Source organism: Canis lupus, chromosome 23 (assembly GCF_011100685.1).
Source record: "Canis lupus familiaris isolate Mischka breed German Shepherd chromosome 23, alternate assembly UU_Cfam_GSD_1.0, whole genome shotgun sequence".
Lineage (NCBI taxonomy): Eukaryota > Metazoa > Chordata > Mammalia > Carnivora > Canidae > Canis > Canis lupus.
In genome coordinates this window covers 31,495,762-31,509,813 of record NC_049244.1, presented here as the reverse complement: position 1 = coordinate 31,509,813, position 14,052 = coordinate 31,495,762, and the positions used below count along the sequence as shown (strand labels likewise).

At 35.9% G+C, this 14,052-nt stretch overlaps 1 protein-coding gene across 4 annotated transcripts in view; it reads left to right on the top strand.

Annotated features, from left to right (window-relative positions):
• Positions 1–14,052, top strand: part of RYK (receptor like tyrosine kinase) — a 90,469-nt gene that overhangs the window by 67,256 nt on the left and 9,161 nt on the right. For all 4 annotated transcript variants that reach the window (XM_038570928.1, XM_038570927.1, XM_038570930.1 and 1 more), the window contains exons 11-13: positions 4,202–4,334; positions 5,605–5,714; positions 5,878–6,037. In XM_038570928.1, coding sequence (XP_038426856.1) covers positions 4,202–4,334; positions 5,605–5,714; positions 5,878–6,037 — 403 coding nt within the window. The remainder of the gene's footprint in view (positions 1–4,201; positions 4,335–5,604; positions 5,715–5,877; positions 6,038–14,052) is intronic.

Genomic DNA, 14,052 nt, shown 5'->3' with positions numbered 1-14,052 from the left:
CTTGGGTTCTGCCAAAAAATAAGATGACTGTGCAGAGTTTCATTTTTGAATTTTGTGTATACTTTGGTTCATATTTGAAAGAATTTGAGAACCTGAAAAGAAAGCAGCAGTAGTAAGATCAATAAAATGTTAATGAAAATCAGACTGAGTTTATGGCATTGTGATGATGTAAGAGGAAACAAGCCAGCAACAAAGATACAAATATTTTTGCTGTGATTGAACATAAAAATCTCTTAGCTTCTGAGCAATTAAGCTTGAATAACAATTAGAAGTTGTTAAATCTCAGTATTAAAAGGAAAGAAGTGTAAATGTTCCTTGGGGGAGGAAAAAAGGTTTTCTAGGGTCAAAGTCTGAGGTAGATGCCATTAAGCTTATACCTGGGACATTGATTAATATAATGAACAGATAAATTTTCTGGTTTCACTGAGCATAAGAAAGCCCAAGGACCTTTGAAAAAATTGAACATATAGTATTGAGAGACTGAAGATGTCCTGTTGAAGGGTTAAAGACAAGTGGTTGAAAAATGATCTTCCATTGGCCTGATTCAGTCCAAGTGTAGAACTTACAGAGGAGAATGGATGGATAACTCATCCCTAAGATGGTATTTTCTATAAAAACACATTTTGTTTCCTCTGAGTAACAAAACAAGAAATAGGTAATGGTCATTTGGAAATCTCTTTGGCAATATTGGAAGTGCTTGAAATTCTTTTATGCTGACTCTATGGGGCAGAGCCAAAAGTGTTTAATATTAGTATGTGATGTCAACTTAGAACTTCTGTACCTACCTCGTATTCTTACCCTGGTAAAAGGTTCGCACCACTTCACAGAAGTGAGAGAAGGACAAATGTAGACAAAGCCAGGATTTTCCCAAGAAGCAGTTTTTAATGTACTGTAGCCCAAAGATGCTTTGGCTGGAAAATGTTCAGAGCAAGTATTCGCAGCATTTCTCATGTGACTTTCAGCTGTAGGGTTTTCCAGCATCATATCAGAATGAATTAGCAGCCCTAGAACACCCTTAGGTGATGGAATTCCACATGGTGAATGGGGTTGATACTGAACATTCAGTGATCAGGGAAAGTCTTCTAGAAGCAGATTATATAGTTTGGTCATAGTTAATTATTCTTCCTGCCTATACAGTAATACCAGGACTCTTAGGTTTTGGGGTTTTTGTTTGTTTTTGTTTTTGTTTTTGTTTGTTTTTGTTTTTTTTTAGTAGGTGGCATGCTCAGTGTGGAGCCCAGTACAGGGCTTGAACTTGGAACCTTGAGATTAAGACCTGAGCTGAAATCTTGAGTTGGATGCTTAACCGACTGAGCCACCCAAGTGCCCTAGGACTCCTAGTTTTTAATGAGTAGAACACCTTGTCAGTTTATAGAAAAGTACATTATTGTTCTTTCCATTCATTGTAACAGTTTGTTTTATCTTTAAGAGGACTGAGGACTAGGGCCTATGATGCTTTACTTTTTGACCCCTGGTGTCATGGCTGTGTCTATAAATTTATTTGTTCATTCTCTTATTCTAAACCACGAGTGCCAGTTTTGCACTTGCAACTCTGCTAGGCCTGAGGTATAAAAATGAACTAATGAGCTTTAGTGTTCATGTTACAAAACTGATCAAGCAAATGTAATACAGTCAATTAGAAATAATACCTCGTTTCCGAATTTAATTTTTTAGAACTAGTTGTAGTATGTAATTCCACATGTGAAACATGTTTATTACTTCATGTTTCAACATTCCACAAGTAAGAATTGTAAAGTGTTGAAATACTTTAAATTATTTTGAAATTCTTTTTATTCCTTTTTCCACTGGAATTTGTGAGAATAATTTTTACTCTACATTAAAATAGCTGTGTAAACAAAATTTATTTTTATTTAAATTACATCAGAAGTACTTCGTAACAAAGGGCTCTTGAGTTATTTCTCCTTGTGGTTTGGCTCTCCACTGGCCCAAGTTTCCTGATGGCGACTTTCTGAACACTGAGTGCCTCCCAACTCTCTCTCTGCAAGGACACTGGGCAAGACAGGGAACTGGATGTAGTTCTTGTTCCTTATCGCCACAAAACCTTCCCTTCCTCTGCCTTGTTCTTGTCCACAGCACCAGTTTCTGCTCTCATCCACCCTACATCTAGGTCTCAGATCTTCCTCTTTATCTACTTTTTCTTTATGAAATGGGCAGAACGAAGACCAGCCACTTGTACTTTAAAATATGTTCATGCAGCTTGTTACTTCTTCTAGACAGCTTTTAATGATTTGATCTCAAACAGCACCAAAATACCTTTAACTCTGCTCAGTGGATTTCAGACATGAGGAGAGGAGCAGAGGAGTAATCTTGGGAGGGTTAAATTGGGTAACTTCACATTACTAAAATCATGGTGTGCTCAGTTGCCTCTAAAATGCAGACCTGCTATAATCATTTTATTGTGCGTGGGACGTGGTATGAAAAGAGGCTTTGTCACTTTTCATGTATTCCTTTTTTGCTCTCCTGGAAGAGCATATCCAGTGGTCCAGGGGAAAGCACAAGGGTTTCTGGAATCAGATGAAGCTTTGAATTTTTTTCTCTGTGCACTTTTTGTCCGTCCTTGGCAGATTACCTAACCTCTCTCTGCATGGGTTTCCTCACTAAGTGGCACTAATCAGCACTGCCACTGTTAGACTGTAATGCAAACAGAAGCTATACTAGAGGGGGTTACCTTGAGTCCTCATTTTCCAGCTTCTCAGGATCAGTGCTTTCCCTTTTAGTAACTCCTGTGTAGCATGAAGGGAGCCCCTAGCTTTCACTTGTGCATTGTTGGGCCAGAATTGTGTGGGTGTGGTTTTAAAAGAGACATGCTTAGTTGAGACAATTTAGAAAATACAGAAAAGGCAAGGTAGAAATGGTCTAAAGCCCTGCAACTTAAAGACAACAACTTTTAATTCTTGTCATATTTTTGTGGAGTTTTACTATTTTTTTCCATGTTTGGAATTATCCTGCAAACATATATTAATTTTGTATCTTGCTATCCTATAAGATAAACATGTACTCCTGTTCTCTTTACATCTCTTTGTGACCATTTAATTGTTATATACTATCCTGTTATTTGAGTGTACTCTTTCCTTACATTTGCACGTTGAAGTTGTTTGCAACTTTTTGCTATTAATATTGTATTAACTATCCTTGTTCATGTAACTTTTTAATGTTTAATATTATTTTCTTATTAAATATCCTTAGAGGCAGAATTTGCTAAATTAAAGAGTAGGAATGTTTTTAAGCCATATTACTTGTGTTATCAAATATTTATTAAATGCTTATTTTTTCTGGCACAGAATGCAAAACATTGGGTGTAAAAATAAGAATTCATCTTAGTTTTTGTCTTCTAGAAATTTTCAGCATAGTGGGGAAAAATAAGATAATTATGTAAAAAGGTACATAACCTTGGAGAAAATTAAATTATTTCCAGATATTAGTAGAAAGAGGTGTCATTAAGTGATAAGATGGAAGTATTTATGTGTGCTGTGGAAATTTCAAAAGAAACAAAACTGTTTACTACATGCTTTGGCTTTATTCATAACGAATTTTATGGTTGGTGTGATGCCATAAAGGTATGAGACTAAGGCCAGGAGAGAGTTGCACAGACTATCTATAAATGGTAAATTTAGGATTTAGAAATCAGATTCTGAGTCCCATATGACCAGCTAAGGACATCTTGCTTTTCTGACAGTTGCAGCCTCTTTGAGGCCTTCTTGATGATCATATTCTGGTCCATAGTCTGCATGGGTTTCCACCCCCCTCCCCCATTGTAATTGATGGACTAAAGGGCATGATATAATACACTCAGAATGTGTCAAGTCATTTTTTAAATGTCTCTGATTAACTCTTAATAGTAAAGATTTAGTGTGGCTAAAATGTATCTTCAGAGAATCCAGTCCATAGGAAACAACTTTGCGTTTACAGCTCTTCTCTATCAGGAAAGTGCATATGTGAAAAATATTCAAGTCTAGTTTCAAAGGGCATTTATAATTTTATTACATTTTTAATGGTAATCATTTTTAAGTATGTTTGAGATTTTCTTGTTTTGTTTTAGTTTACATTTTTAATGGTAATCATTTTTAAGTATGTTTGAGATTTTTTTGTTTTGTTTTAGGTTATAAAATAAGCCCTTGAGATTTTAGATTTCACTTCTTCCTGATTTCTTCTTCTTCTTCTTTTTTTTTTTTTTTTTTAGAAATCTTCTTCCTATTACGCATGTATGTATAGAAGAAGGAGAAAAGCCCATGGTGATACTGCCTTACATGAATTGGGGGAATCTTAAATTGTTTTTACGGCAGTGCAAATTAGTAGAGGCCAATAATCCTCAGGTGAGAAAAATTTGCCCAAATATCAATAATTTACCAGGAACTTCTGATAGTTTCCTTGAAAGTAGATGTTAACTTTCTTATATATAAACTGTGTAAAACCCTGCAAAAAGGAACTCAAAATGAGCCAGAAGGTATTTATTAACCTGTTGATTTAGAGGAAGATGATTTATGATACCTGTTTTGAAGGTTGCACTTTACTGATGCTGAAGTTTTTCCATTTTATCCATTATATGTTTATTTATAATTACCTCAGACTCTCTCTTAACACCATTTCAGTCATTTTCCTGATAACTCTTTGAAGGCACTGATACTAGATCTCCCTTCTAGGAGTGGAAACACACTTGTCTGAGTCATTTGGTTCATATTGTATCAAAAGCCGGTGGTGACTAGAAGTCTGAATTATGGGGATAATTGGATCTGTTTTTAATATCCTTGGCTATAAGATGTCAGTCATCTAAGAGTTTTCTTCTCTTTATTGCTTGTGTACATAGCTGTGGAGCATTTGGTTACATTCCAGGCACATGATGGTAGATGTCTTAAAGCCTAGCTGATGTTTTGTTGCCTATTGTAACTTGTAGCCACATTTAGTTTATTTTAGGGTTTATAATAATGTACTTACTACAGTTGCCAGGAGAAAGTGGCTTTGAAAGCTGTATTGAATATTTGACTTAATACATCAGGACACTTTGTAAATTGACAGGATTAAAGTCAGGTTTCCCAACAAGTTGTTGGAGGCTGTAGCCCATCAGCATCACCTGAGGAAGAATTTCATTCCCCAGCCCACAGACTGGCATGCTGACTCTAGAGGAGTATAGCAGTAGTGAGAGCTGTAGACCATTAGCTTGAAAATGGTCTCCAGAGATCATCTCCTAATCCAAACTATTAGCTTTTAAGAAAAGAACAGGTTATCGAATAATAAGCAATTAAATATTACCTTGAGAATTTGGCATTTATGGAACAGCTGAATTACAGAGCAGCTGCTGTATGTCCTGGGTGTTGGGGAGCTATTCCCAATATGAGATGAGAGAGGTGGTAAAGTAAATGGTAAGTTACATTGCAGAATGGTAAGACTATAGTAGATACAAATATAGGGAGCTATGAGAACGTATTCTTGGCGAAGAAGTAGCTTTTTAAAACTCTGTGTGTAGGTGTAAAGAAGTATTTTGGGATGGAGTAGGATTGTGGAATAAAATAAGCAGCTGGCTGCCATCATCATTTTTGTGCTAACTGCAAACAATGTCTTTTTTTTTTTTTTTTTTTTAAACCACAGGCAATTTCTCAACAAGACCTGGTACACATGGCAATTCAGATTGCCTGTGGAATGAGCTATCTGGCCAGAAGGGAAGTTATCCACAAAGACCTGGCTGCTAGAAACTGTGTGTAGGTGTTCTGAGCTCGTCATTGTCATTCATGTTTGGTTTTCTCTGGATTTGAGGTTGTCTCCAGGAGTTACAGTGGGCATTGTGTTGTATTTAAGAGTAACTGTGATCCAAATGTTTTAAATACTCTGATTGTATTTGATGTTCATGTCTTTACTTTTCAGCATTGATGACACACTTCAAGTTAAGATCACAGATAATGCTCTCTCCAGAGACTTGTTCCCCATGGACTATCATTGTCTAGGGGACAACGAAAACAGGCCAGTTCGGTGGATGGCTCTGGAAAGTCTGGTTAATAATGAGTTCTCCAGCGCTAGTGATGTGGTAAGTGCTGGGACTCTTGCATATCAGTAGAATGGAGAACAGGCTTTATGTTTTAACTATTTTTCTATTTGTTTTAATCTAGTAAGTGTACTTCCTTGCTTCTTCCAGCTTAAGGTGACTGTTTGCATCCCTCCTGGCTACATCTCTCTGCTTCATGTTCACATCACCTTCTCCTCGTTTATGTCTATCTCTTAAAACTCCTTCTGCTTGTCTCTGGTAAAGATACATATGATTGCATTTAGGACCCTCCTGTATAATCCAGGATAAGCTTTTTTGAGGGGAGGGAAGGGTTACATTTTTGTTTTTGATTTTTCTCAAGTAATATAAAAAGAGAAAGCAGAGTTTGATTTTAGGTTAGCACACAGCTGTAAATTGAGTATCATTAAGGACCAGTTGTACTATTATTGATATGGTACTAGTTTTGAGGGGTTGCCAGATCTTTATTTAGAAGTTCTGAATTGTAGCTGGAATTCTTTACCAGCTCCTACATTAAGCAAAGCTGTTTTCATGGGGTGCAAATGAGTTTAACTTTGGTTTTAGCACATAACTTTAAAACATAGTATCAGTTAAAGTAGAACTATATGGTTTTTCAAATCTACTAAGAGAGATAATCGTGGCAGAGATAGCAAGAGAAAGGACAAGCAGGGAGGAGAGGAAAAAGCAAGTTCCCCAGTGAACAGGGAGTCCAGTGTGGGGCTGGATCTCAGGACCCTCAGATCATGGTCTGAGCTAAAGGCAGATGCTTAATCAACTGAGCCACACAGGAACCCCAGCATTTAAAATGGCTGTGACCCAAATTCTTCTGGCTGTACTTAGAATGTGATGGTGAGAGTACCCATTGATTTACATTCAACATGGTTAACTCATAAAATGTTCAGATTTTTCTTCTTTAGATTCCTAGTAATTCATTTCTTTTAAAATATATGTGTGTATATATATTTTTTCCTTAAATATCTTTTGCCTTGGCTAATTAAGATTAAAGGAATGGGAACACTGTTCTGTTTCCAATGACTGATAAAAATATTAATGTAAAAATCCATTTTTCAGTTTTCTGGGATTGAATACTTTTTGAAATCTTTTTTTTTCTCTAAGATTTTATTTATTTATTTGAGAAAGAGGGAGAGCACAGGAGAGTGAGAGGGAGAAGGCGACTCCTCATTGAGCAGAGAGCCTGCCATGGGGCTCAATCCTAGGACCCTGAGATCATGACCTGAGCTGAAGGCAGATGCTTAACCATCTGAGCCATCTAGGCAGCTCTGCTTTTTGGAGTTCTTATATTAATACATAAATGTTTAAGATTGTGTTTTAATATTTGTATTAAAAATATGTATGTATAATCATTATTCTCTGTTCCTGCTTTTCCTTTATGGATGGAGTTGGGGGTTTAAAAGCTACAGTTAGGGATCCCTGGGTGGCGCAGCGGTTTGGCGCCTGCCTTTGGCCCAGGGCGCGATCCTGGAGACCCGGGATCGAATCCCACGTCGGGCTCCCGGTGCATGGAGCCTGCTTCTCCCTCTGCCTGTGTCTCTGCCTCTCTCTCTCTCTCTCTCTGTGTGACTATCATAAATAAATTTAAAAAATAATAATAATAAAAATAAAAGCTACAGTTAATATGCTATTTTGGGGCTGAGAAACTTTATACATAGTCATATGCAAAATAAGTAGTGTAATCCCACTCTCACCAGTCTCTACACATGTAAAATAATTTCAGGTGTAAATATAGCACCTAACAAATGATATTATTGCCTTGGAGAGAGTATTTTCTTTGTTCTTTAAAAGATCATTAACATTTTTGTATTTTTTTTATGGTTGAAAGTTCTATGTGATTTGTTTGGAAATACATTAATGTTTTCCATCTTAAAAGTAATACATTGCATCTCTTGCTTGTGTTTTCACAATTTTTACTGGAAGGATTCAGTACTTCAGTATGTCAAGATTCTTATAATGTTAATATCAGCTTTTAACTGTTGAACTTAGGAAATATGCACAACTAGATTTTGACTAGTTATAAATCTCTTTTATTATTCCAAGATATGACATCATCTTAGGCATTCTTAAGAATTTCTGGATATTGTTTTTATTGTTTTCATCACATGTAGGGTACCACCATAGATTTTTTTTGTGTAACTTTCTTTTCCTTTATTTGAAAATAGATTTCTTGATTTATATCTTCTTTCAATTATTTAGGTAATTATAGTAGCTAACATAATTCTGCTGTTAAGAGACTATATCCTATTAAGAGACTCAATGCAATCAGGAATGCACAATTAAGAGTTTCTTTCTTAGTGCTTTTTTGTCTTTACAGTGTTACATTGTGTTTAAAAAACATTTTCTTGGGAAAAACAAGTCAAGGAAATGATTTCCATGCTAATCTTATCAGTATGGCTTGTGGTAATGAGATTCTTTAAGGTATTTGAATAGTTTTTAGGGTGTAAAGTAAATTAAAATATGTTCCTGTGCCTTTACAGTATTTATTTTGTGAACATAAAAGATGACCTAGAAGAAGGAAAGAAATCTATAAAATTATCCAGCTGTTGTATCTACAGCAAAGTGCTTCTTACTACGCTTGTTTGCCCAGTGCCATGGGAGGTCATTGCCACACCCTGAGCAGACTTGAGCAGGAGAAACTCACATTCATAATATGCCCATGAAGAGTGGTCGTTTGAACTACTGTGTGATATCAAAGAGAAAGGTCCAGTTTTCAGAGAATGCTTCTTAGTTGTAAAAGTGTGGGAAAACTTTCTATTTTATATTGTTTCTTTATTACTCATTTTAGAATAATGCTTAGGTTTCCAGCATTTATTTGCTTTCACTATGGTTGCAGGTTTTACACATCAACAAAATCTTAGACTAATTATTTAAACATAAAATTCACATTTTAAGAGAAATAGCATTGTATGGTGACAGATTGTAGCTAACACTTGGGAGTGTAGCGTAATGTATAAACTTGCATAATGAATCGCTGTGTTGTACACCTGAAACTAATGTACCATTGTCAGCTATACTTCAATAAGAAATAACTAAATAAAAATTAGCATTTAGATGAATTACTGTAAAGACATTAAAGAAAAGCCAGAGAGGTGAAAGGATTATTCAGACATTAGGAAATAAAGATTTAAAGTTTAATATTACTAATATTAAAAAAAAATTTTTAATTGTTTAAAAATTTGGATCAGTTGCTGTCTTGTGATCAGGTATTGCCCTTGATGTATTTTCTGTATTAGACTCTCCTTAAGAATAGATGTTTTCCTCAAGAGATCTCGTGAACATCCCTTTTCCTTTCCTTTCTTGTACTTATCATTCTATTTAACATTACCTTCAGATAGCCTGTGTTCTGATGGAGCAGTGTCGAAGCATCTAGTGTAATAGAGGAAAAGTGTCATAGATAGATACATGTGATGGCCTGGTAGGTATCCAATATTTGTTCTTTTCTCTTTTCTAATCACAGATTCTAGGGTAGATACATAGCAGAAGTGGTGTCTCTCTCTCTCTCTCTCTCTCTCTCTCTCTCTCTTTTTTTTTTAGAAGTGGTCTGTTTTCAATCATGTATGACACTCTGTGCCTAAAGATTGTTGACTTTTGAAGTTGAGTTAGCAACATGTACTAAATTTTATACCTGATGCAGTCAGTACATTTTATGTATAGTCATTCTATATCTGGGTTCATTTATTTAGCTGGAATAAAAAATATTTCCACAGTGATAAATCTGAGGAGTATTAAGATTTTTAGGTAATAGTTAACCTTGGAAGAACTGCTGAAAGATCCACTTTAAGGGTCATGAATATACATTTATTAATGAGGTCTTAAATTTTAAATAGTAAAGCTTTCTTAAAGTAATATACTCCTTCTTAAAGATGTATATTTCAGTTTTGGTTATTGAAAAAGCCTAGAAACTATGTCTGAAAACTTAAAATTCATAGGATAATAAAAGCTTTGAACATTGGATATTTAGGATGGGATATATATATAGTAAAAAAAAAAAAATATATATATATATATATATATATATATATCAGTAAAGCCTGTACTTTGTGCACAGTGATGTCACTTTTGAAAACTTGTGAAAATCAATCAATGTTAGTTAGGTGAACTTAAGCTTTCACTGCTATGAATATTCCTCCATGATATTTTGATCTTCAAATTGAACTTTTTTTTTTACTTCAATTTAGTTAACATATACTGTGTTATTAGTTGCAGAGATAGAATTTAATGATCCATTAGTTGCATACAACACCCAGTACTCATTACATCAAGTGCCCTCCTTAATGCTCATCACCCAATTGCCCCATTTCCCCGCCCACCAGCCCCTCCAGTGACTCTCAGTTTCCTATAGTTAGGAGTCTTATGATTGTCTTACTCTGTTTTCATCTTATTTTATTCTTCCTTCACTTCCCCTATTTTCACCTGTTTTGTTTCTTAAATTCCACAAATGAGTAAAATCATATGGTATCTGTCTTTCTCTGACTGACTTCTTTCATTTAGCATAATACCCTCGTTCTATCCACAATATTATAAATGGCAAGATTTAATTCTTTTTGATGGCTGAGTAATATTCCACAGTCGGGATATGTGTGTGTTTGTGTGTGTGTGTGTGTGTGTATACATCTTCTTAATCCATTCATCTGTCAGTGGACATCTGGGCTCTTTCCACATTTTGGCTATTATGGGCATTGCTGCTGTAAACATTGGGGTGCATGTGCCCCTTCAAATCACTATGTGTGTATCCTTTGGATAAATACCTAATAGTGCAATTGCTGGGTTGTAGGGTAGCTCTATTTTTAACTTTTTGAGGAACTTCCATACTGTTTTCCAGAGTGACTGCACCAGTTTGCATTCCTATCAGTGGTGTAAAGAGGGTTCTCTTTTCTCCACATCCTTGCCAACATCTGTTGTTTCCTGAGTTGTTAATTTTCAAAGTGAACTTTTATTTATAGGGAGTTGATAAAGAAAGATCCATACTCCTTCCTCTGGTTTTCAAAGCCTTCTGTTTCTTACCTTACCTTCCTGTTTTAGCTTTATAATTTCCATTGTGCATTTCCTTATATTTTGCATTTCATCCAATCTGGAATTCCTCCTGGATCCAAAGACACAAGTTACTTTTTGCCCTTTGATTTGGTCTTCTTTGGACCCCCAGAGAATTTTGTACTTACCTAATGGCACCTACCACTGATGCCTTATATTTTTATGCATAAGTTATTCTTCCTAGAATGGGCAATGGAAACTCTGCTTTCCTTCTTTTTTCTTTAGCAGGTGTTCCACAGTTACAGACTTGAAATTGATGTACATATATATACCTTTTGGGTCATTTATTTTAAGAACATTCACAGCCAGCTATGTTAATCTTATCCCTGCAGAGCTGTGTACTTGAATTTGTAAAAGGATCCTGAATGGCTCACACTGACCCCTTATCCTCTGTATTTCCATGCTGAATCTCACATTTCTCCTTGTCTTATTCCCACAGACTTGACTTTAGAGATTCCATCTTTTTTGACTATAGTTGTTATTTATGAGTAAATTTATTAATTGACCTTTGTGCACTGAGGCTCCCCTCTTACCTATTAGATATATTGCATAGATATCTACTCTGCCTTTCTTCCTGATGCCCATGTTTCTGAAAACTTCAGTGCAATCTTTGATCTGTACTTTTCTTTAGTTCTGTGGTTGGAGTAAATCTTTTTTTTTTTTTTTTTTTTTATTGGTGTTCAATTTGCCAACATATAGAATAACACCCAGTGCTCATCCCATCAAGTGCCCCCCTCAGTGCCTGTCACCCAGTCACCCCCACCCCCCGCCCACCTCCCTTTCTACACCCCTTGTTCCTTTCCCAGAGTGAGGAGTCTTATCATGTTCTGTCTCCCTTTCTGATATTTCCCACTCATTTTTTCTCCTTCCCCCTTTATTCCCTTTCACTATATTTTATATTCCCCAAATGAATGAGACCATATAATGTTTGTCCTTCTGCTTGGAGTAAATCTTAAGTTAGTGTGAAGATATAACACAGTTGAAGACAATAGGTAGAATATCTGGTTTGGGGAAAATAGGATTGATTTGATATGAGGCATATTGAATTCAGGATATTAATGGATGGAATGCAGGTCTGGAATTCTGGAAAAACATAGAAGTAGGATATTAGAAATTGGAGATCAGCTTCATTAAAGTGGAGATTGAATGAACAGAAGGGTTTGATCCCAGAGGTAGTGAATATATACAGAGGAGAAAGCCAAGGGAAGAATGTAGGGAATATGTAGTTTCAGTTAGTGAGAAAAGAATGATGAATGAAGAATTAAAACAAATTGAATGCTGTGTCATCGAAGCCAAGGAAAGAAATAGTTTCAAAGAGACTTTAATTTGTAAACATACCTGCAGTGGTCAGAAAGGGTGAGGAAATCATTCAGGGCATTTGAATTAGTGGATTTAGTAAATCATTAAGGATAGATGTGATTGTGGGTTTTGTGGGAAATGTTCAAGGGAGGGCAATAAGTAGATTGTCCTTTGAAGAACAGCTATGAAGAGGAGTGAAATGATTTTAGTTTGATGGGATGGCAGGATTAAGTGAGGCTTAATTTTGTTACTTTTCTGGGGATTTTTTGTTTTGTTTTGTTTTTTAATTGGATCCATTTGGTTTGCTTTTTAGGCCAGGGAAACATGGGGAGAAAGATTGGATGTGTGGTTTTTGGAGAGGATGTCCAAGAGATAATAGGTGAATGGGCTCAAGAGGCCAGATAAAGGTGTAGTCTTGGCGTGGGAGGAAGAGTACTTTTCTTCCAGATGGGAGTAAAGCTCTTGAAGGAGAGAGAAGATACAGGAAATTCTTGAAGAAGGATCTCTCATTGGAACAACTTCACATTGCTGAATATATGTGCAGTTGGGGTTCACAGAATGAAGGGGAGGGATAGAAAAACTAAGAAAGACTGAGATGTTTCCACATTTGGTGAAAACTATAAACCCACAGATTTTAGAACTGAACAAACCCCAAATCCAAGAAGCAAAAAGAAACTAAACCACAGGGATCCCTGGGTGGCGCAGCGGTTCGGCGCCTGCCTTTGCCCCAGGGCGCGATCCTGGAGACCCAGGATCGAATCCCACACCGGGCTCCCGGTGCATGGAGCCTGCTTCTCCCTCTGCCTATGTCTCTGCCTCTCTCTCTCTCTCTGTGACTATCATTAAAAAATAATAATAATAAAATAAAAAAAGAAAGAAACTAAAACACAGTGCATTATAATCAAATTGTTGAAAACTAGTGATAAAGAGAAAATCTTAGAAGCAGCTGGGAAAAAAATGTTAATATACAAAGGAAACAAAAAGGATGACAACAATTTTCTCATTGGAAGCAGTGCACAGGAGAAGACAGTTAAACATTTTTAAAGTAACTGTAAGAAAAACTCCTATAAACATAGAATTCTATATCCAGTGAAAATATCTTTAAAAAATGAAGGGGAAATAATGACTTTTTAAAGAAATACCAAAGCTGAAATAATTGTCATAAGCAAACCCACATATAAAAAATATTTTAAAAAGTCCTTTCAGAACCAACGATACTAGATGGAAATATGGAGCTATACAAAGGAACAGAGAGCACCAGAAATGGTAACTATATGCATAAATATGTACTTTTTCTTATTTAAATCTCTTTAAAATAATTGAACATATTTTAGTGCCCCCTCTCTCATTAATAAAATAGAAAATTGTTAAGGAGAATATTTATACTATTAAACCTCAATATTAGAAAAGAAGAAAAGTCTCAAATCAGGGACCTTAGTTTTTACCTTAAAAACTAGAAAAAGATGGGCAGCCTGGGTAGCTCAGCGGTTTAGCGCCGCCTTTAGACCAGGGTGTGATCCTGGAGACCCGGAATTGAGTCCCACATCGGGCTCCCTGCATGGAGCCTGCTTCTTCCTCTGCCTGTGTCTCTGCCTCTCTCTCTCTATGTGTCTCATGAATAAATAAATAAAATCTTTAAAAAAAAAAAAAAAAAACCTAGAAGAAGAGCAAATTAAACCCCGGGTAAGTAGGTG